Source organism: Myodes glareolus, chromosome 7 (genome assembly GCF_982192425.1).
Source record: "Myodes glareolus chromosome 7, mMyoGla1.1, whole genome shotgun sequence".
Lineage (NCBI taxonomy): Eukaryota > Metazoa > Chordata > Mammalia > Rodentia > Cricetidae > Myodes > Myodes glareolus.
In genome coordinates, this window is record NC_142032.1 from 61,011,376 (window position 1) to 61,034,556 (window position 23,181).

The 23,181-nt window shown below is 52.0% G+C and overlaps 1 protein-coding gene across 2 annotated transcripts in view; it reads right to left on the reverse strand.

The window, feature by feature from the left end:
• Window positions 1–23,181, reverse strand: part of Kcnq1 (potassium voltage-gated channel subfamily Q member 1) — a 324,147-nt gene that overhangs the window by 230,697 nt on the left and 70,269 nt on the right. For both annotated transcript variants that reach the window (XM_085693393.2, XM_048458194.3), the window contains 8 exons: window positions 14,370–14,496; window positions 13,907–13,985; window positions 13,369–13,465; window positions 12,542–12,682; window positions 5,292–5,402; window positions 4,328–4,423; window positions 2,643–2,765; window positions 1,357–1,498 (listed from right to left, as the gene is read on the reverse strand). In XM_085693393.2, coding sequence (XP_085549519.2) covers window positions 1,357–1,498; window positions 2,643–2,765; window positions 4,328–4,423; window positions 5,292–5,402; window positions 12,542–12,682; window positions 13,369–13,465; window positions 13,907–13,985; window positions 14,370–14,496 — 916 coding nt within the window. The remainder of the gene's footprint in view (window positions 1–1,356; window positions 1,499–2,642; window positions 2,766–4,327; window positions 4,424–5,291; window positions 5,403–12,541; window positions 12,683–13,368; window positions 13,466–13,906; window positions 13,986–14,369; window positions 14,497–23,181) is intronic.

Sequence of the window (23,181 nt, forward strand, 5' to 3'; positions counted from 1 at the left end):
AAGAAAGGAAGAAAGAAAGAAAGAAAGAAAGAAAGAATGAAAGAAAGAAAGAAAAGGTGGTGAGTAGAGCCGTATCCCAGTCCTAGTGACAGATCATTATCTCAATACCCACACTGACTCAAAGGAGGAAAAAGGCCAGAACCATTCAAATCACGTTACAAACAGCTGCTAGAGAATTCAGCCATTCACTGTGAGCTGGGTACTGAAGTTTTCAGAGAGATAATGAGAGCTGCAGGGAGAACTCGGTTCCTTCCACAGTCACCTATGCTGTCTCCCAAGTGTTACGCTGCAAATTCAGAATCTCCACTTTGTATTTGGGGCCAGGAATGTGAGAATCCTAGACCCATGCAGCCATGTCTCATGGGAAAGTACTTGACAATATACCGTGATAACAGAAACAGTACATGTACCTCCAGAGAAGTTTCTCTGGTCAGTGGATACCTGGTGCTCCTGCTGTGGTCCCCAATAAAGGGGTCTCCAGACCAAAGGAAGGATGTGTCACGAGTGCTCACAGCCTATCTGTCCTGTAGCTGGTGACCCAGAGGCATATCTGGGGGCATGCCACATTCCCACTCTGTAGCTTGGAAAATATGCCTGACCTCTCCAAGTTCCCTTCTCAAGTATTGCAGAGCCTCACTGTGGCTTAACAAAAGCAAAACTTGAACTGGGACCCAGGCATCCAAAGCTTGGACAGGCCTGCAGCCTAATAACCAGGTCCCATGAGCCAGGCCTCATGCAAGCCCCACAGTGGGATGAATATAGAGGAACAGTTCTGGTGACACCAGATATAAACCTGGAGCTGCTTAAGAAATGTCTGTCCATCAAGGTGCTGACCCCAATTCCATATGTTCCCATGATTTCACCAACCATTCACTGGCTCTCCAGGGCCTCATCTCTACCACCCTCACCTATGGACTTCCCTGTCAGTGGGCAAATCTCTAAGAGGTCACCCTAGCCATTTTTCAAATATAGAACTTGGGTGCTGAAAGAGAGAGGTCCAGTAAATAGGACATATGTGCCACCTTCCCTCTTGTGGCAAGGTCAGGCCATACTGACCCCAACATTCAAAGGCAGTTGTAGGCCTCCTCTCAGCAGACTATACTTCCTTGGGAAAGGCAAGGGGAACATGACATCAAAGATTCCAGAAACTTCCAGGTCTACTCTGCCTTCCATCCTCCTGTAGCAGAGACCTCAAGCTATGTTTGGGCTCCCAAGGTAGACAGTGACTGTTTGTGCAAAGGGTCCTTACGGACAGAGTGCCAGGAGATGCCTGGGGGTGGCATGGAAGCTCTCCAAGCCAGTGCTACAGGGTCAGCACTGAGGGCCCTGGCCCTGCATGCATGTTCGCTTGCTTACCTGAGCTGTCATAGCCATCAGGGGAGAAATGGTCTGGCCTCCGATCCTCTGGAGGATCATATGTGATGTGAGGGACATTGAACATTTTCTCTCCAGGACTCATCCCATTATCCTTGTCCAGCTTGAACTTCTTCTTCTTTACCTAAAATGTCCACATGATGAGTGGCAGCTCCTGAGCACCATCTGCCAGCTTGTCAATCAGCCCCTGAACCCCTGTAGAGTCCTGAGTCCAGCCTTGAGATAAGTACCCTTGAGGGAACCTGGGTCAGAGGCTGAGCTCTAGCACCCTCAAACATTGCTAGAGTGAGGCTTCAGTGTGCTGATGTTGCTGGAGGGCTCAGGGTGTGACTTGGCCCAGTGTGGCCCTCTGTGAGCCACAGCCTAAGAAAGGCAGACAGACCAAAAAATAAAAACAGGACAACAATAGGCTGTAAATATGCAAGGTTGCACCACGACAGTATGGCTGAAGGCCAAGGCAGCAAAGTAAATGGTGGGAGATAGACATTAGGAGCTCGAGAGCCTCTTTAAAGAGGTCTCCTGGCTGGGCGGTGGTGGAGCACACCTTTAGTTCCAGCACTCGGGAGGCAGAGGCAGGCAGATCTCTGAGTTCAAGAACAGCCTGGTCTACAGAGCAAATTCTAGGACAGCCAAGGCTACATTAGAAAACCCTGCCTGGAAAAAACAAATCAAACACAAACAAGCAAAGGGGTCTCCTGGATAAAGTGAAGGAGCAGGTTGTGTGAAGCCAGGAAGAACATCCAGACAAAGAGAAGAGCAAGTTCAAGTGTCTAATGACAATTGGAAGCTGGGAAGGTTGTCTCTTCAAGGAAAAGGAGAGTGAGGGCCAGGAAGAGGAAGAGTTTCAACCTTTTCCTCAGTGCTGCAGGTAGATGACAGGGCTCCTGCCTGTAGCTGCTGGAACCTCCCTCCTCTGTGATCTAGAGCTCCTACCTTCCCCTCTGCCTGCTTTACCCAACAAGGAAAACCAGCACCAGGGTCTTCTCAAGCGCTTTCTTCTAGCAGTTGATAGAGCCAGCCCATCCTATTCCAGAAGTACTCTCTTTAGACCTATCCTGGCCTTGGCATGGCCAGTTCAATATGGCTCCAAGGGCGGAGGACATGAGGACAGCAGGGATCAGGTCAGACTTCCTCTGACCTCAGAATGGTGGTGGCATCCCAATAAGCGCTACCCTCAATGGCAATACCAGGGTTTTACACTCAGCCTCTCCAGCTTCCTGAGCAGCTAACACTCAATCCCCATTCTTGTGACTGGTAAGATTGCTTACCATGACAGACTTCTTAGGCTTGGGGCTAGGGGACAGCAGAGGGTGGCTCCGGGCAGGCTTCCGGACATAGATCTTCCAGGTGGATGAGTCAGGGTTCTCAGCAGCATAGCACCTCCATGCAGTCTGACACCAGGCAGAGGGGAGAGGAAAGAGGAGTCATTGATTCAGCCACTCAGTGGTACCTCTTGGAAAACTTTCAGCTCTTCCCAGAGCCCCAGGCCCCTTTCCCGGCAGCAGGACCTGGCCCTCTAGGGCTAGGAAGGGGACTGCCTTATGCGTCAACTATCAGTCATAGCTCAGATGCTAGCAAGACCTTTGCCTGTGACCTGAGTCCCTCCTGAAGAGTGGCCTTGAGCAAGCCTCAGATGCGTCAACTAAGGCAGAGTTAGACAGTCGGGTTTACCGAGAGAAAGATAGTGGAAAAAGGTTTGCCCAGGCCTGTGTGAACTCCAGCAGAGTATGGAACACCAGTAGGGACCAGCAAGAGGTGAGGCCTCCTCGGGGCTTCAAGTGCTAGCCTATGACTATGAGGAGCCTCTGATGACTACAAATGAATCTCTTGACCAGCATTCTGGAGGGACAACCCTTCCCTTAGTCATCACAGAAAGATGATGAAGGGTCCCTGCAGAAGACCCTGGAGGGGTCTGAGGGAGCCAAGACAGCAAGAAGAGGAAGAAACAGATGCCAGAACCTCTTGTGGGGACATATCCCAACGGCTTTGTCACTAAAGGCCCTATGGGCATAAGAAAGCAAAACTGGTTGAAAGTTCTACGTGCTGGCAAGGCTTCTGGGGAGACAGCCCCACTCTGTGACAGAAATCTAGCACAGACACAAAGCCCAGGCAGGGATACCTAGGACCTAGGACCGTTTAGAGGTCCTTTCAAGTTTGTATGTTTCATGCACCCCCTATGCGGGCGGCTCCACTTGAACTAGAGGGGTTTGCACAGTGATTATAGCCACTACTCTGGCTAGATGACTAAGTCCACACTCTGGCTATGTTGGTCATGTAGAGCATCTGTGCTCTGAGTCCTCACCTGACCTCAGCTCAGTTAGCAATAAAAAACAGAGACCCAGTTTGCAATGGGTCTCTCTGCCATTGAAGGGCAGTCCAGTTCTCTGGGGTGTTCTTAAGGGCCTAGAGTACAGTAGCAAAACCCACCATTTCTTCAGTTACGTTTAGAGCCTTCTTGCCCTTTGCTCTCAGGCTCTGCTGTCCCTAACTCCCAACCTTCTGAGAAGTGGCCCGTGCTGTCTGACTGTTGTACTTACTATTTCCACCAATGACCACAGGTCCTAAGAGATGTCAGATCTCCCAGAGGCATGCCACCATACAAGCTGGGTCCTGGCCCACCAGGCCTCCTCTCTCTGACTTGTCCCTGTCCACATAGGCTGACTGACAGAGTACAGACTGGCTGAGTGGCTATGGTCAGGCCTCACGCTATCCTGCAAGTATGGCCGTCAATGGGAATAGTATAGGGAGTAATGGTCCTGCATTTTTGTGCCCATCCTGTCATCCCAATAGTGGGTATTTTCCAGAGAGCCCCCTTACCAATGGGAGGAGCCACAGCAAAAGGACCCATTCCTCTCAGGCAGTGGACATGGCTGGAGGGGCTCCACTGCCCAAGCATGTGGCACTAACCGCCCACCAGGCATAGCACTAACAGTCCACCGGGTATAGCACATACCTGGATGAGGGATGCCGCGGCTGGGATCTGCCGGTTGAAGTGCTTCTGCCTCTGCTTCTGTTGGACCTTCAGGGCAAACCCAGAGCCAAGTATCCCCTGGTAAGGGACACAAGGTGTCTATTGTCACATGGGTCATGCTAGCCAGTACTCAACAAAGGACAAAGGCTCCAAGAAAGAGCAAGAGGAGCAAAAGGCACCTGGAGACCAGGCATGCACAGTACCCAGGACTGTGGCAAGGCAGACACCACCAGGAGGTGGGTAGAAGACACAGCAGATGCCCTAGAGGAACAGGAGCTTGAGGCTGTCCTTGGCAAGGAGCCCACAGCTACTACAGCAAGGGTAGTCAAGAAGAGCAGTGGCAGAGAAAGAGTGTTACCTTAGCAACAGGGGGCCATGCAGGAGGCACACACCATATGTTATAACCTATGCCTATATGTCACACATGCGCATACAACAGACACATGAACACATATTATCTCCCATGTGCTACAGAGACTCATGCAACAGATATTATATAGACATGGAACATATGCACAAATATATGTGTACACATGACACACATGAAATCAGAGATACATATATAAACACATGTACACACAGAACAAATGGTAAATACACTATTCAAATGCAACACAGATACTTATACATGCAGCACATGTATAGTATATACACACATAGCATGTATAAGAGAGACCTACACTGACACATATGTACAAGTAACCAGTGTGTGTCCCACATAGCACACATGTGTAGACATAGGTCTATGATTTCTGGAAAGGCCATGAAACAGAGTCACTCCCAGCTGCAGAGCAGGCCTACAGGTTCTGCCCAGTCTGCTCCCCTGCACCTTACTGCTTCTGTCAAGGGTCATGACAGGCTGCCTCTTATTCTACTTCAAGGGAGGCTCGGGAGTTGGGGCAAGGATGCAGGGGAAACAAAGGATAGGGTTCCCTTGGGCACCCACCGCTGGGAGTGCAAAGAAGGATATGGCGAAGACAGAGAAACAGGAGGCGATGGTCTTCCCGACCCACGTCTGGGGTACCTTATCCCCATAGCCGATGGTGGTGACTGTGACCTACAAGGAAGAAGGACAGCAGTCAGTGGCTGGTGGGCTGAGGACCTCAGAAAGGACACCCGCCAGCTCCAACCCAGTATCTTCATAACAAGAGAGATCAACCTAAAACCCTGTCCACCGTCATAGTGAGGCGCACAGTTCCGAGAAAGTTCCAGGAACAGCACTGTGGTAAGTTGGTTGGTTGGTTCAAGTTTCTGTCTCCTTAGTCGCTCAGCTCTGACTACCACAGATGGCACAGCCCTGGGGTTGCAGAGAGGTTGGGGTGTGCAGGACAGGCAAACAGCTCAGAGCCCACCCACAGGGGCCAGGCTTCCTGCCCCATCCCAAGGAGCCCTGTCTTGGCCACCGAAGTTGCAGTACACTGGCCCCCAGGAGGCCGGAAGTTCCCACTGAGGCCAGCGGTCCACAAAGCCCCAGGATGGGGCTGACATGCTGCTTCCTGCCACCAGCCCAGGGATCCAGATGTTTCATTTTTCCTTTTCAGAGAGAATAAGACAAGGCGCTAGCCTTCTTCTCGGTGGGAGAGCAGCGTCCAGGGTGTGCAGTGGGACAATAGGAGTGAGGGGCTGCCCCCCCCAGGTCACCCCCTGCCGTCTGTCATCTGAGGTTTACTCCTGAGGCCTCTGATGAGGGACTTGGGGGCCCACCCTGGCTGTGCCTAACTACTAGATCACACCATAAGTCTGTCTTGGGCTTGCTGAGGAGACCAGGGTGTCACACACATCACACACAGCCACTGGGAACACAACACGCTATTCAGGTCAGCCCTGCAGCTAAGGCAGGTCAGTGTGATGGGAGAGCCAACTGCTCACTCTAGGTGTCTCAGTTGCCACACTGGGGTCCAAGTGAAAACCACCCAGCCAAGACCTACATGAGAATTCCTAAGTGACCCCTGGCCAACAGGGTCAGCAAGGATGGGGCCTGGGGAACACCATCTAATAGACTTCAACTGAAGGGAGGCCCAGAGAGGAAGCTCCAAGCTCCCTCCTGACCATCATTGCCCACATCATTCCCAGACAGACTGCACTCTGGACCACTGCTGTTCCCCAGGGGCCACTGAGGAAGAGGGGAAGGTAAGAGAAGTATGGGAGTCAGAGGTGACCAGGCACACATGGGTGGCTGTGGGGATGGGTGCTCGCAGCCCAGGGAGCACTCTGAGCAACCACAGCAGGGGAACAGAGGACAAGGACAGCAGGAGTCACCTCACAGTGCCAAGATCGTTACTCTAGCAGTATGCTAACAAGTCATGAAACAACAGGTCAATCTCCCTGGATAGCAACCAACAGGACAGGCCACAGCTGGTCCCAGGCCACCACCCCCCTCAGTGCTGTACCAGGCTGTAGAGGGTGCATACTGGTGCTTCCCACAACTGCCCACATGAAATCTTCCCCACAATGTCATTATCCTTAAACAAATCCACACCCCACACACAAACAGAGGGCATAGCAAGCCATTCATGACTGGGCTCTTTAAAGGGACCACCCTGTTCTACATATGTGGCCATACAGTTGGAAATGTGCCTCACATGGAGACAGGGACACGCACTCCCACTCACATACGCATGAGGGAGCATGCACCACCGACAGAGCCGAGACCATGAGGGTGTGCATACACACTGCATAAGTTCACAAAGAGGTCTAGAGGTCACGCCCATGACTGACAGCCAGGGCACATGCTGTCCAGACACCTTATGTGCACACACACCTGAAACAGCTCTGATAATGTAAACTAAAGCCAAGTCACTCCTGGGACTGAGGGCATGGCTGCCAGCAGGCTGCTGGATAAGAGGACCCAAGGGAGCTAAGCTCCTCGCTAGTGGTGTCTTCCCAGAGGGCCTGCACCGCACATGTGAGAGCTGGCCCACAGCTGCCTTCTCTGGGGAGTCAGGCACATGCCAGGAGCTACTTGTAAAGGCAGAGCTGGGCTGCAACCAGTGAGAGTTTAAGGTCATGTATGGTTTGTTTGAGGCTAGCCTGGGCTACATAAAACACAACCCCCCCAAATAAAGGGGGGGGGGGAAGAAAGGGACAAAAACATCTCTACAAGTGGAAGGGTAATGGTCTAGATGGCAAGCTGGGAAGAAGCACGGGTGAGTGGGGAGGAAACGCAGGAAAGAGACCTGCGGCCATACTCCCGCCTTCCCCCTAGGGATCAGTAGGAGGAGGCTCCAATGCAGCGGTCCTGAGTGCTGGACAGCCCCCATTGGAGGGCACCTAACTACTAGGAGCCTTTTTCTTCTCCTGGGCCACCACAGACCTTCCAGTCCAGTTCATGAGTCCTCACTCTCAGGTGGCCTGTCCCTGTCGAATTCTTTTTCCTGAAGTTACAGAGACAGCAACTCAGGAATGGGCTATTTTATAGAGCTGTCTAGAACCTGTCCCCAACAGCCAGATCTGCAAGTCTCCTGGGATAATGAACAGAGGGGACCCTTCCAGGATCCAACCAACAGTAGGTCACCTGAGCCATACCCACTTGTGGGGCAGGCTATGGCTCATGGTCCCCTTCCTCCTCCTGAATAGGCTGAAGGAAGAAGAGACTGGGAGGACTTCCGGAGCTAGTGGTACCTGACTTCTGGAACTAGTGGTACCTAGTCTTCTCCTTTTGAGTCTGGAGGCAGTCTGGCCCAGAACAATCATTGCTGGAGTTCAGCTTCCTGCATGCTCACTAACTTAATTTTTATTCATATTCATAGATTAGATGTGCCCGAAGAGGCTAGTTGGCATACCCAGGGCCACATAGCTGATGCCTGGTGGACATGGAATGTGAGTACAGCTTGGTCTCTATGGCAGTGTCACACTGTGTCACCCTTGTATCTCATGTTTCACTACTTTCTGAGGCTGTCTGCTTCCTCCAGGTGGAAGGGTACCTGGGAAGCTCTATTACTGAGACTTGCACAGGCACATCCTTGATGGCATGAGCTAAACCCCCGTGCACCCCTGTAGTGGCATTTCATTTGTATTTTAATAAATAAAGCTTGCCTGAGGATCAGAAAATTAAAACAGCCACACTGGCCAGCCTTACAGACCAGGCAACAATAACACACACCTTTAATCCCAGTAGCCACACTAGTTGCCATAGAAACCAGGCGGTGCCTGCCTTTAATCCCAGTGGTGCACGCCTTTAATCCCAGAACTAGAGAGGATTATAAAATGAGAGGCGACAGATCTCAGTCTCAGTCTCATTCTGAGATTCCTAGAGGCAAGATCGCCATTTAGGACTGAGGTCGAGGTAAGAGCCAGTGGCTGACTGCTTTGCTTTTCGGATCTTTAGGCTGAACCCCAATTTCTTTCTCTGAGTTTTTATTAAGCATGCTTCACACCACCATCACCAGATCTGCTGAGTCTATTGTAATACATCTTATAGGCACTGGATACTGAACAGCAACCACAAGAAAATGGGCATGCTTTGTAGACTCCTAGCCATCTGATAAAGACCCCTCCTTGGGAAGGGCTCACTAGAAAGGGTCCTGGCAGGCTCTCAGCCCTTACTGCATGATACTCATAGAACCTACATGGAGGAGGAAAAGGCCGAATGCTACAAGCTCTGACCACTGCTCTGGCCTTCATGTCTCCATAGTCAGAATAGTCCTGAAGAATGACACCTCCCACAGACAGCTCCATCTAAGGAGACCTCCCCATCCCAAGGCCCCTCTGGCCTGGCTCTGCAGGATGCAGTTCAGCCTGGGAGGTGGTAAACTTCCAGAGCTTCCAGGTGAGGAAAGAAGCCCGGTCAGACTGGGTTTTTTAAGGGACTGAAAGGCAGGGTGGGGATCAAGGCTGCTCACTTGAAGTTCTGTATTTATCCACTCGGGGTAAACAGAGCCCAGCAGCCGCCTGTTTTCAGAGACCCCAGGCACTAAACAGAGGAGCCCGTGTTTGCAGAAACAGCTTTTCCCTCCACTCAAACCATAATACAAACAAATGCATTCTGTTCCAGAAGTAAAGGCCTGAGGAGCTCCCCAAGTGCTTCAAGGCCACACTTGGACATTACACTGGGGGTTCTGGGACCTCACACCCATGTAGGTGTTTCTACCAGAGGAAGGGAACACAGTCCCATGGAGCAGGCACCCTTTTAGTCCAGCTGTAGGAATCCACGGTCTGGGAAGACAGGCAACCCCGCAAAATACGACCTGGATAACTACATTCTGGACTTAACTGTGTCCCCCACATGGCTCACCACCCCCGCCGCATACACAGACTATGGTTTTATTCCAAATTACAGCCTTCCTTCTGGGTCCCCTGGGTGAATCCTAATTCAGTGATATGTGTCCACGTGAAACACAAAGGAACAACCCAGGATGCTCAGGCCCATGCCTCAGTTTCAGATTCTGGTCTTCAGAACCGTGGGATCTCGACAGAACAGGACATACTGAATCCACCTGTGGGCAGTGGACAGACTTTCCTGCCCCTATTCATCTGGTGTACTTGCTCAGTGAAGAAACACTGGCCAACAGAGGACCCTCGGCTTCATTACAGCCTCTGCAGGCTAATAAGGTGAGAGCAATTCCCACCCCTGCAGGCATGCCTCTATACCTAATCCTACTCTCAGTATACCTTAGGGGAAGCTAGTCCAGTCCACGGGGTTCAGCCAACACCCTTTGGGATAGGGGCCAGGGCTTGAGGTACAGCAGATAATAGAGGGGTCTGATCTTCTGAAAATTCTCTCACCTGTGGGTGTTCACATGCCCCCACCTCTGCCACATTAATACAGATGAGGAGCCCAGGAGCAGGGCAGGGTGGGGACATATTCCCCTTGTGGAATGAGGGGAGACAAAGGAGATGACTGTTCATTGGCACAGGCTAAAATCTCTGAGCCCGGCTGCCCCTGTCCTGTAGCACTCAAGTTCTGATTACCCTAGAGGTGCCAGGAACACAGCCTTGGGCTGCTCCCACCAGACAGCTGCAAAGACAGCCGCTGAATGAATGGGGGCTGTTGGCCCCCTGAACTGGGTGCTGGGGGTCCTAGGCAGCCAAGGGCACAGGGCCTCATGGGAACAATGGCCAGGCCAGGGTGCACTGTGGCCGAGGCCTGGGTTGCAGCTGACAGAGTAGGCCGGAGCACCGGTGCCAAGCTGGGCACAAAGGGGCCGTGTTCCCGGCTGGCGGGCGGATGTTTGCACAGGTGTGGGAGTGGGGGCGCCTCTCTGCCGAGGGCTGGGGGGCCAGGGACCAGGGGGCTGGGAAGCAGCTCCTGCAGGAGGCTGGGAACGCAGGCAGGGCAGCACCGAGGCTCGACACTGTTAAGGTTGGGCACCACTTATCAGCCACACTGTGGGTAGTCACCCACTCACTTCCTGTTGTGCCTCAGTCAGTACTGCCCATCTCTCACCAGAGAATTCTGACTTGGAGTAGTCTGCCCCCCACCCCATGCAGGCCTAGCTACATCCCTGGGATGTTTCCCCCTACCACAGGCAAGCTTCCTAACTGGGGCACTGAGCTCTCTCCTACCAACACTACTTCCTGTCATACCAGGGTATCTGGAGACATTGGCCCCCCAAAAGGTAGACAGAGGTGAACCTAGGGTAGGGCCTGTCCCAACCTGGGAGCTTGCCAACATGTCCTTACCTTCTCTAAGTTGTTTAGAATGCTGGAAACTTCCAAAAAACAGACTGACTTGGCCAATGTCAAAAGAGCTCCTTCTACGTGCCCTGCTTTCTGGGGAAACCTGGGAATTGTGGGAACATATGTTTGCCCCAGATTCCTGTCCCCACCTTAATCTAGAATCTCTGAGAGTGAACAGGCCTCAGAGATTGTTCATTCCTGGTCAGGGTATTTGGGGGGCACTGAAACCAGGGCCCAATGCAGCCATCACCACCATCATGGTTGCTTGCCCTGCGCCAGGTTCCCAGAGCCTGTGTTGTCCCTTTCTATAGGTTGCCACAATCCAACCAACCTTTTCAGTAGCCTAGTGATATCCAAGTCCAACAGACTGAGAATGCTGGATGGGATGGAGTGGGCTCTGGTATCCTCACACCCACCCAGGGGTGCCAGCCCTGGTAGTTCCTCCAGGCATGATGGTGCCTCTATACAACCTATTGCCCTCAGAGTTGAGGGGGGAGATAGAGTCAGGGTAGCCCACAACTGCCCTGAACTCTGTGCTCCTTTTAGATATCTGTGTTCTGAGCATGGGGTCCTTGACGTCTGATGCCTGGACAAAGCCTGCTTTCAGAGAAGGACCTAAAGGCCATGTGGCAGCCATCAACTTCTGGAGGACACTGGCAGTTAGAAAGCCCCCTAAATTGCTTAGTCGGAGGCTTTTAGGCCATGAGCAATGGTTCCAAGGTCATAGACCAGTGCTCCAAGAGTGTGCCTGGATTTCTTCAACACCATCTTCACCAGAACCTCTCCCTCCTCTGTCTGCTAGCTGACTCCTGGGGAGTCATATCCCCCCACCCATCCCCTCTCTAACACACCACACACACACACACACACACACACACACACGTCTGCATACAACATCACCACCCCTTGGGACCCCTTCAGCCTTAGCATAAGAGGTCATCTGTCACATACCAGGCTCCATATATACTGGCAACTCAGCAGGTTTGGAATCACCCTAACCCAGGAGGCCCATGACCATCTTCATAACCTTAGGGCCTGACTGGCCCTCACACAATTGCTGCCGGGGGCAGTGGAGGGCCATGTAGACCTCACATCCACAGAAACCCTGCTTCTTTCTTCCAGGTCCCAAGGACCGTGAAGGTATTATGCCATCTCATGGCTTGATTCCTGGTGCAGGTGTGCTCTCTGGGTCAGCACAGAGACCAAAGACATGCAAAGTGTGCATTTGACCCCTCCCTTCACTCTGAGCCCAGGACCCCTCCAGGGCAAAGATTACTACAAGGTTGAGGTACCAAGCTCCATTTGTCCCATCAGCTTTCCCTTCCAAAACAGAAGTTGAAAGATAACAGTGTTTAAATTTCAAAGCGGGGACTAGGGAACACTTACTCTGGTACAGAGGGACCCATACTGTAGGCTTCAAGAGCAAATTTTGCAGTTGAAAAGTTTTTAATGTTGGCGTTAGTAGCCTCACTGGAGGAGGCCAAATAATTGAGCAAGTAGAGCTCAAGACCCTTAACCCTGCTGCCCAGGTCCATGTGTCCCCTCCCTGAGATACCCCAGCTAGAGATTCCAACTTACCACCCCCCACCACAGAGCATCTGCGTAGCTGCCAAACTCGATGCGGCCAGACTCGTTCACAGCATCTTTCTCAGCCAGGTAGACAAAGTAGGAGGAGAAGATAAGACCCAGAAAACCAATGTACAGGGTGGTGATCAGCTCCTGGGGACAAACAACACAATAGCCATGCTCATATACCCTGTGGTCCAGAGCTCCATGGGTATGGTGAGAGAAGAGCCTTGGTAGAAAGTTCCAGCATTTGCTGGATTATACTATGCTGGCTATAGGGTGGTCTACATGCAGAAGTCACCTTCCAGAGCAACCCAGTTTGCACAGCTCTTGAAGGTGATAAATAATGCTACTTGCCAGTGAGGCAGTCTCAGCTATCATGCTGTACCAGCCACTGGGTTACCAGATTCCTCTGTTCTCATGGCAGGACAGTACTTAAGAGTCATGTGTCCCAGAAGCCTCTCTGAGAAAGAGTTCCCACTGGACGATATCTGGGGCCCTCGCCACTGCACCATCCTTGATTTCCGAGTGTCCTAAATCTGTTCTCCATTGTACTTTTTGTCCCAAGTCTGAGGGATGTGGCATCAGCTCTACACCATGGGCAGACCAAGTATGCTACCATCGTGGATATGAAGTGGGTTCAGGCTGCGAGGGAGGGCTCTAGGGGTTCTGGACCCTGTCCTCAGACCCACATGCCTTGGTATCTGCTTAGCTCTGGGTCACTCAGCTGGGGTCCCGGTACTAAGATACCACCAACCCCATATCCCAGCCTTGTGAATCTCCAGCCTTCCTGTGGTAGGCTGACTAGCTTCTGTCCTGCCCACACCAGGCTCACTCACCTGACGGTGAATGAAGACCACAGAGCCCAGAAGCCTCCAGGTACCCCCCTGGCGATCAACGTGCAGCATCCGCAGGATCTGAAGGAAGCGGATGCCCCTATGAAGCAGGGAGAGAGGGCCTGAGAGGGTCGTGGTGGTCACAAGCATTTGCCCCCTATGTTCCCGTCCCCATCAAGCGCCAATGGGTAAAGGAGACACACACATGTCACCCTGTACTGGGCCATCTTGCTTCCTACAGGTGCCTGTGAACCCTGACTCCAGCAGTCCTTCCAGATGGCCTTCTTGGGGGAGGCCCAGGTCACCCACATTGCAACCACACAGTCGGCCTACCATTTAAGTCCTAGGAACTTGGAAGTGCTGGGGTCAGACTTTGAACCCAGGGTTGCCTACTGTCTCAATACTATGAACTGTGTTCACCCTGCCCCTTCTCAACCCACCATGAAAGAGCCAGGTAGAGGGAGGGAGAGGCTACTGCTTAAGAGAAGGGAGCCCTGTGGTGGGTCCTGTCTCACAGGGAGAAAGGGAAGAACCAACATACCTGATAGCCGATGTAGCGAACACTTGTCCTTTGGAGCCCACACAGAGGACAACCATAGAGGCTACAACCACGATGAGGTCTGTGGAAGGGGCAGCTGGTTACTACTTCTGGCATCCCCAGGTGATATGACAGTCAAGCAAGATGAGACCCAACTATTAAGGGCACAGGAACAATCTGGGGGGGGGGACCCACGCTGTGTCTTTACCTAAGTAAGAGTAGACAGAGCCTAAAGCCTGTCAAGCCATGCTGGGCAAGGAGAGTCACAGGAAGCTGTGGCTCCAGGGCTGGGGGAGCCAGGCACACTTCCTGCTGGCCTTAGGGCCTGTCTTGCTGCAGGGAGAATAATGTGTGGGGGAGTGTCTCAGCCCATGGGGACTCTCTGGGAAGGACTGTGACGGGGGTTGTCCTTCTGGATGCAGGGGCGTGGTATGGAGTATCTGTAGGGTGGGTAGGCAGGACTCACCAATGATGGAAATGGGCTTCCGGGCAAAGCGCAGCCTGCCCCAGATGCCCACGTACTTGCTGCGGCAGCCTGCAGACCAGAGGCGGACCACATACTCTGTCCCAAAGAACACCACAAGGACGATCTCCTGAGGAAGACAGCAGTAAGCTTGTCAGAGGCTACAACCACTCAGGCTGGACCACCTACACCAGCATACCATGCCAAGAGCCTCTGCTGAAGGATACCCAAGACTAGCAGGCTCAGTATCCATCTGTAGTAACAGGTGTCTATGAGAGGCACCCGCCTAGGAAGGCCAACACACTGAGTCCAGGAACCCCAGTTGTGGACACTGGTCAGCTACCTCTGTCTAAGAAAGACTCCACATCAGAGTTGGGGCACAGTGACTGAGTGTGACAATACAGTGTTGACATCCATGTTGTCCAGCTTCATGAGATCCCCAGAGCTCAAGTCCTGCACCTGAAGGTGAGGATTCAAGTATATGTTTTTGGGGGGACTGTCCCCCTTTCACCTCATAGCTCTGCCTCACACCAGAGACACCATATCCACCATCCGTTGCCTTGACTGAGGTCTGGGTGCAAAAACCCTCCCAACCCATCCAGAGAGAGTGGGATGAATAAAACAAAGGCCATGGGCAGCTTGCTCCCCTTGGCCACGTCACATAGACCAGGCCTCTCCCAGTGTATCCACATAGGCTCCGAAGGCAGAAGGCTCTGAAAGGGGGGTGGGGGTTACAAACTAGAGGAACCCAGGCTATAATCCAAGTTACAGGGGTGGAAGGACAGATGGACAGAAAGCTGAATGGGTAGATGAGTAGATAGATGGGTGAGTGCAGAGACAGACAGATACATGAGTGGATGGATGGATGGGTGAACAGAAGAGCAGAAGGATCAGTGAGTAGGGGTGGGTGGATGGGTGGAGGAATAAGTGGGTAGACGGATGGTTGGTTGAGTAGGTGAACAGAAAGGCAGACTGACAGCAGACAAATGCAGGTCAGTGGTGTATGAACCAAGTTCAAAAACAAAGGGGAGCCATTAGCTCTCTCAGTTAAGTCAACAGCTAGACAGAGGTTTCCTGTCACTTGACGCAGCCTCTGACTATGATTTAGAATCCACCTAGCAGCAGTCTTGAGGCCTGCTCAGTCTGTCACAGCACTGGGTAGGAGCTACTGGGCTGTTTCCTGCTTGCACAGCCTTGACACAAACTGCAGACCTGACTATCACCATGAGAGAGGTCAAGGCGAGGCTCACGGGGCCTTGCTTTTGATTGGCACATAGCCTCTGCGTCTCCATCCTTCACTATCTGCCTCTTCGATAAAACACTCAAAGGCCTGCCGCATGCACAGTACTGGAGGGTGAGGCAGTGACTGGCTTGCCAAGTTACAATGGTGGCAGGAGGTCTGGTCTGGGGTACCCATATTCTGCTGCCAGTCTGGGTTCCTTCCCAGCTCCTGCCACAGGGCCATTCTCATAGGGACTGACTGTCCTGAGTGAGAGTACCCTTCCTGCTTGCTCCATCCCTGGGTAGCTCAGGTCTGGTCCTCATCCCTCCTATGGCATGGATGTGAGTAGCCCATTGCAAATGGGCGATTGGAGGATTTGATGCAAATATGCATTTCATGTGAATTACAGCCTGCTTTGGCCCTCAAGGTCTTGACCCTGTTCCAAACCTGTGCCCCGGCTCCTAGTCAGCCTTCATTGGTAAGAGGCCCTTGGGGAAGGCCTGGGGTGAGGAGGTGAAACCACTCCCACATATGTTAGGGAACTGTGCAAAGCCACAAACCCGCGAAGCCACAAAGCATTGTGCTGTACAGGCCTGCTTCCAGCTGGCTCCCTGCCTGCCTCCCTCAGGAGCCTGGCCCTGGAGGGGACTTCCTCCTTGACGGGTAACACTGGCTGGCCCTGCCCCCACCAGTCCCCTGCCAGAGAGTCCGTCATGAGTGGGGGCTGAATACTGCCCACTATACACAAATGCTCTTAATTAAGACAAAATAGTATACCACCTGGCTTGTGTTTCAGGCAAGAAGAGCAAGACCTGATGGTAGGCATGAGCTTGGGAGAGAGTCACACCTTCTTCCTTGTGAGAGCATTTGACCCATGAAGTGGACTCAATGAGGAAGGGGGGTCTGTGTGATGGGTAAGGGTGGGAGAGCAAGAGGGTGTTGGCAATGATGGGCCCTCTTTGACTGAGCATACCAGGGAGGAGCCATAGTCTCATTCACTCCAGTCAGTGCTCACTATTAGCCTATGGAATAAATGAATGAATGAATGAATGAATGAACGAATGAATGGATGGACAAACAAATCTGTGAAAAGCTGAGTTGTAGGATGTTGATTTATCTTTGTTTCTTGAGAGTCTGGGCCTGTAGGATTTTTGCCCAAAGTACTGTGTGTGTCTTTGACCAACATGAAAAGCCTGCTCCCAGTCCCCACCGCAGAATGTGACTTCATAGGGGACAGCATGCCTGACCATGTACAGCCCCAGTAGGTAGTGACAGAGCTAGTCCAGACGGCAGGCCTCTGTCCCAACCTCATGGGCCATCCATCACCCAGCTGGCTGGTAATCTAGTGGGGTTTTCTCATTTAGATGTTTGTCATTACTTAAATACCTTCTTAGCAATGGCTTCTGTTGACTACAGGTGCCCCCTGACCTAATACTTGGAGGAAAATCCATTTTGGGATTGGCCATGTGAAACGACAGGACCTCTTACACAAATCTCCAAATCCTATTCAACATGTGGACACAGTGTGAAGTCTGGCTTCAGAGAGACTGGGCCCCATCATCCCCTGAAAATATCTGGCTAGTTATGTCCAGAGCAGGCAGGGCTGAGTTAATTAGAAGGGCTCAGTGGCTGGTAGGAAAGGGGCCGAGGAAAACAGCCCTGTGCGGGGTGGGATACAGCCATATTCAGTGTTTGCACAGAGATCAAATAATCTCCATCACCACTAGCTTTGCATGTATCCTGGAGCTAGAAGGGGTGGCCCTCAGACCACAGGCCACATCGGGACTCCAGCAAGGGGTTGGCATTTGGCAGGAGTGTGAGTCTATAGAAGACGCACCATGGGCCAGTTTTGTAGCAGCATTTCATTTGTGTTTTAATAAATAAAGCCTGCCTGAAGATCAGAGAGTAAAACAGTCCCACTGGTCAGCCTTATAGACCAGGTAGCGGTAACACAGACCTTCAATCCCAGTAACCACACTAGTTGCCATAGAAACCGGGCGGCGCATGCCTTTAATCCCAGTGGTGCACGCCTTTAATCCCAGCCCTAGAGAGGATTATAAAACGGGAGGAGACAGTTCTCAGACAGAGTCTCATTCTGAGATTCCTGGAGGTAGGATTGCCATTTTTGGACTGAGGTCTAGGTAAGAGCCAGTAGCTGGCTATTTTGCTTTACTGACCTTCAGGCTGAACCCCAATATCTGTCTCTGAGTTTTTATTAATTGTACTTCACTGTTTGACTCAGGCAACAACACCCTAGTCCACAGGAGGGTTAGGGGAGGCTAGCTTAGCCTCCTTAGAATAGACCCCAGGGTTGATGCCAACTGTTCTCCCAGCATGGTCACTCCCTGCCATGGGAATCAGGCCCAAGGCTCGCCGGTCCTGTATAAGTAATCTAAGTACAGTCCTGGTGTTGAATGAGAGGCCTCAAATATTTCTACAGAACACAGAAAGACCTGCTAGTCCTCCATGCCCATTCCCACTCTCCACCTGATGCCAAAGGCTATGGGAGCCTACCCAAAGGATGTCATGGCCTAGTGCGCCCCAAGGTCCTTCCTAGATTCCAGGCACATCACATCTACTGAGTTCTCCATGTCTTCAGAGGCTTGTGGGGTATACTCTCTTACCCAATCTTCCATCCTCCTGCCCTGCTTAGTCCATTCCAGCACCCCTGAGCCTTGGAAGAGGCAACTAAGAAGCCAGTATGCTCCCAGACAAAAAAAGCACCAACCCAAGGCACTCAGCATTGCCCAACCCCCTAAAGGGCCTCCCAGAGGAATCCACATACTGCCAGAACCAAGGTCTCAAGGCCTGGGGACATTGATGGAGTGTGGCCCTGAGCTCTGTCCCAAGATATAAAAGAAAGGACTGTCCTTGGGTCAGCTAGCTTGGTCTGAGACAAAAGGCAAGAGAACACAGCAGCCCCTCCCACCCTGACCACTGTTCCTTGGACTAGAGCTGGACTGGCTTCATGGCTGAGACTCCTATGTCAGGGACAAGCAGCAAGCACAGAGCCTGCAGCTTTTCCTGGATTCACCAAGGCAGGACCACTGTGCCTCTTACCACACAGGAAAGAAAGTTCATGAGAACAGGAAGTTACCTGCCTAAGGATTCATGGTAGGAACAGACAGACTCAGGCCACGGCAGGGGATCTCATGGGCAGGATGAAGCATGGGTCTCAGGGAGCGGACTCTGGCAAGTGAGGCTATTTGCCCCTCAGAGGAATTACTGCTGACACATGAACAGGACTGAGAACACGTGAGGACAGATGAGGTCTGGGAAGTGTCTGAGAGTGGGGATAGTTTATCCACGTCGGGGTCTTGTGGGATCAGAGACAGAGACCAAGGTATAACAAAAATGGCCTAGGGTGGAGAGTGGCCTGGAGAGATAAGAGTCAGTTACCTGGTCTGTGACAGGAAGTGTCCAGAGGAAGAAGAGAAGATGCGCTCCGGCCATGTATGGGTTCCAGCACCCCTATCCTGATGGTCATCTATTCACGGCAGGAGAGCTAAAGGTTATGTGTGTGAGTCTGGGTGGGACGTGGGTGTGAAGAGCCCTGAGGAGAAACAGGAACCCCAGCTAACATACTGGCCCCTGTCTCCTCTAGACCCTCGAGGAGTTAGAGAAGGATGTCAGGGCCAGAGCCTTATCGTTGGCTCCCTGTCCAGAAGCTCTGTCAAAGAAATGAGAGGGGGTGGCCTAGTGGCATACGAATGCCAGTGACAACAAAAGAGGTTTGGACAGGCTCTGACATCAAAAGTCCCTAGAGTGTGCCCCTGGCAGCACCCTGTCCCTTTGCCCATGCACAGGTTCCAATCCACATGATATGCCATCTGCTGCGACCAGGAAGCAGGCCCTAGCCATGGTCGGCTTATTTCCCATACAGTGAGTGTTAAAAGGAGTATCTCAAAGGAGTGAGCCATATATATTAAAATTATTTTTAAAAACAAAGCTTCTAGAGCTGAGGCTCAGTTGACAGAGCACTTGCCTAGCATGCCGGAGGCCCCAGGTTCCAGCCCCAGCACCGTGTAAAGCAGATATGGTACTGTACACCTGGACTCCCAGCTCAAGGGGCAGAGAGGCAGAAAGATCAGAAGTTCAGGGTCATTCCTGGTTATGTACAAATTTGAAGCCAGCCTAGTTAAATGAGGCCCTGTCTTAAAGAAACAAAACAAACCAAACCAAACAAAAAACTACAAAAAGAGAAGACAGAGGACCCGAATAGGCAGTTATTTGGGAAAAACATACAAATGAAAAAGCATCCCAGAGCCTATGTCAGTAACTGTGGGAATATAACTACGGACAGACACTGCTGTGTCCCTCCAGCCTATCAGGATGGCTATTAGCAAAACACAGGCAAGGACAACAGTGGAGGAGGAGGTGGAGAGGCGGGGCTATCACACATGACTGCCTGAGGGAGACACAAGACCCAAGGTACAGGGGGCATGGTTCATTGGTTCCCCAAGTCATGAAAGCATGGAGTTACCACCCACTCAATTCTGCTCTAAACAAGGCTCTATCTTAAAAAGAGAAACATAAAAGGAATAGTAGCTCAGAAAAAATACAATTGCTGAGCTGGGGAGGCAGAGCATAGTTGTTAGAGCACTTGCCCGGCGTGCATGAAGCCCTGGGTTCAATCCCCAGCATCACACAGAAATGCATCAATAAGAAAAAAATAAAGAGCTGTCATAGAGCTCAGCAATTCTACTTTGGGGGCTACACTCAAAAGATGGACAGAACTTTGAGGAGCTCTCTGTCTGATGTGTTTACTCTGGCAAGGCACACAGTGGCCAAAGGCGGTGTCCACCAACAGGCTAGATAAAACAGGCTCCAGACACAGCAGGGCGCATAATATTCCTCCAGATGGAAGTGTGCTCCAACACAAGGCACGGACCTTCTGCTGAGACACAATCCTGAAAGATCCTACTCCTAGTACAACTGTAGGTCCTTGAGTTGCGAAGCCATGGGGACACAAAACAGGATGAGGTGGCAGGACCTGAGGAGTCAGTGTTTAAACAAGACCAGAGTCCATCTGTGAAGATGAAAAGTTCTCGAGGTAGACAGCAGGGATGGCTGCACAACACTGTGAATGAGCTTCATGCCACTAAACTGGACAGCTGAACATGGCCAAGATGAGAGAGCTTATGGCATGCATATTTTAGGAAGGGACTGGTGGCAAGATGGCTCAGGAAATAACAGCGCTTGCTGCCATCAAGCCTGTTAACTCGAGTTTGATTGCCAGACCCACATGATGGAAGAACAAAACTGATCCCTGCAAGTTATCTGACCACCACATGCAATCTTAGATACACACATGCACCCATGTACATGCAAACTAAGAAAATAGATGTAATAAAACAAGAGACAGGATGAGAAGAGGGCGTGGAGTCAGAAGGTTCACAGGCTCTGCTGCCTGCAAAGTAACAAATGGACTCTTGCATGGCTTCCATTGTGAAGATAAGGGAGACAGCGGTGGAGCATAAGCAGGAAGCAACCAAGGACTTAGGTCCTTTCTACCCTCATTTCACCACTGCGATGATGGAACAGGTTGATGCATGGGCTCGGTAGCACGCTTGGGTTCTGTATGCTGCCAGGGACACCCACGCACAGACACACTACCTCTGAAAAACCTCACAGTGGGAATGACGTTTTCTCATTTGACAGATGGACACTGTTCCCCAAAACTAGACCCACGTGAGCTACAAGAGATGCAGAAGACAAAAGCTCCGCACGACAGAATTTCTGACAGGCCTGAAAACACATGTCACACATGAACACTCCCTACACGTGTGCATCAGGTGTTTGGGGGTAACCATAGCAAAGCAGTGACCTGCCCACACAGGAGCCTGCAGGGCTGAGATTAAAGTAAAGGAGGTGCTTTACCAGGGTGAAGCTGTCGTGATCAGGGGAAAGGCCGGCACAAGGTTCACAGCCTCCTGGGCTCATCACTGAAGGTTGCGGGCGACTTATCCATTGTTTCATTTTATCAGCTGGTAAATCCCATTTCTGGGAGGGTGGGGGTCCAGCTTACCATAGTCACTCACCTATGGGCCACAGCAAATCCAGGACAGGGCAGACTGACTCAGCCCAGCTGCCTTGAACCCTCAGATAACTCTCTTTTTGCTTAACAATCAAGGGAGTTCAAAGATGCTTATCATAAGTATTCGGTGTCTCTGATGTTACTGTTTTATTATCTTTTTAATGAAAGAATAAATTGAAAGCTCACTGGAAGATTAAATACTGCTAATGAAGGGTTGGCTGGTATGGGTAGGGACCCTGCAAGAGAGCTGGCAAAGTCAGGTCATGGGGCAAAGGCCCAGCCAGTCTCCCTGAGGCTCTCCAGACCCTGGATACGGCAGAGAGTATTAGGTGCCTCTAGACCCCACTTAGGCCACCAACCGACATAGGGATGATGTGGGAAGCTACAGCTAGGGTTCTACCATCCTCTCATAGCTAGGAAACCTGTAAAGTGGCTGCTTCCTGAGCCAGGGGGTTTCTTGTGGGAGGACAGTGCCGTCTCAGCACAAAGTCAGCCAGCAGACTTTGGGGCCAGCTGTTCTGACTCTACATGGGCCCCAATAAGCCATAGAGAGGGCCAGCCTTGCATTCTCGGGAGGGGCAGCTGGCCGGAGGCTTGGTGCTGGCATGCAAGCTGCTCAAAGCGCTCTTTGTTCAGGTCCTGCCTGTGGCCAGCTGCTCCCAGCCGCCAGCCTGTGCTGAGAGCCCATGGGCCCCCCAGTGACATGTGCTGGGCACAGCTGGAGCCCTCAGGCCATGCTCACTGCCCACCCTGAGGAGCCTCAGTCCCCACAGGCCACCAGCTAGTCCCAGGTGACACAAAGCCTTCAGGGACTCTAGGGGGACATCAGGGTCCCACTGGCTGTAGACAGAACCAGGACCCTGGGGAGAAGTAGCCCTTTCTATAAGAGCCCACTTCTTTCCACATATCCCAGGAGTCATGAGTACCTCAGTGGCCACAACTGAGTTCCCTTGCTCACTGTGTGGTGGACTCTGATTGGTAGGCAGCTTTGCCAAGCCCCTCTGAACTGCAGCTCATGACTTTGGTTGGCTTACCTGAGCCCCTGGCTATCTAAGGTGACCTGGAATGGTTCAGCTTGCTTAGACAGCAGGGGATGTAGGTCCTTTTGCACCACGGGACCGCTCCCAACAGTGACAATAAGCTAGTGGGGCCCTGGGGCACAGCACAACACAGCCAGGAAGCAGGCATTTCCTCAGGCCTGCCACCATGAAAGCTACTAAGCTGTAAGAGAGAGCTGGAGGCAGAAGACCTGGTCCTGGGAGTTGGCCGCAGAATCCACACAGGCCTTTTGCAGTAGCCAGCTCCCAATGGCACCAGCCGCAGACCAGCAGCTGCTGTGTCCACACCCATTAGGGGAGACCTGATTTGGGGGGAACTCTAGGAGACACAGAACTACTTTCCCCTGAGAACCAGCCCCAACTGCCAGCTGTCTGAGCAGCCATTCTCCACACTGGGCAGAAGAGGCTATGAGGCCTGCTCGGTCACCATGGGGATGGGTGTTCCCATCTACCGGTTAGCCAGGCCCTGAAAGGGCACAACAGCTGTTATCTGCCCCT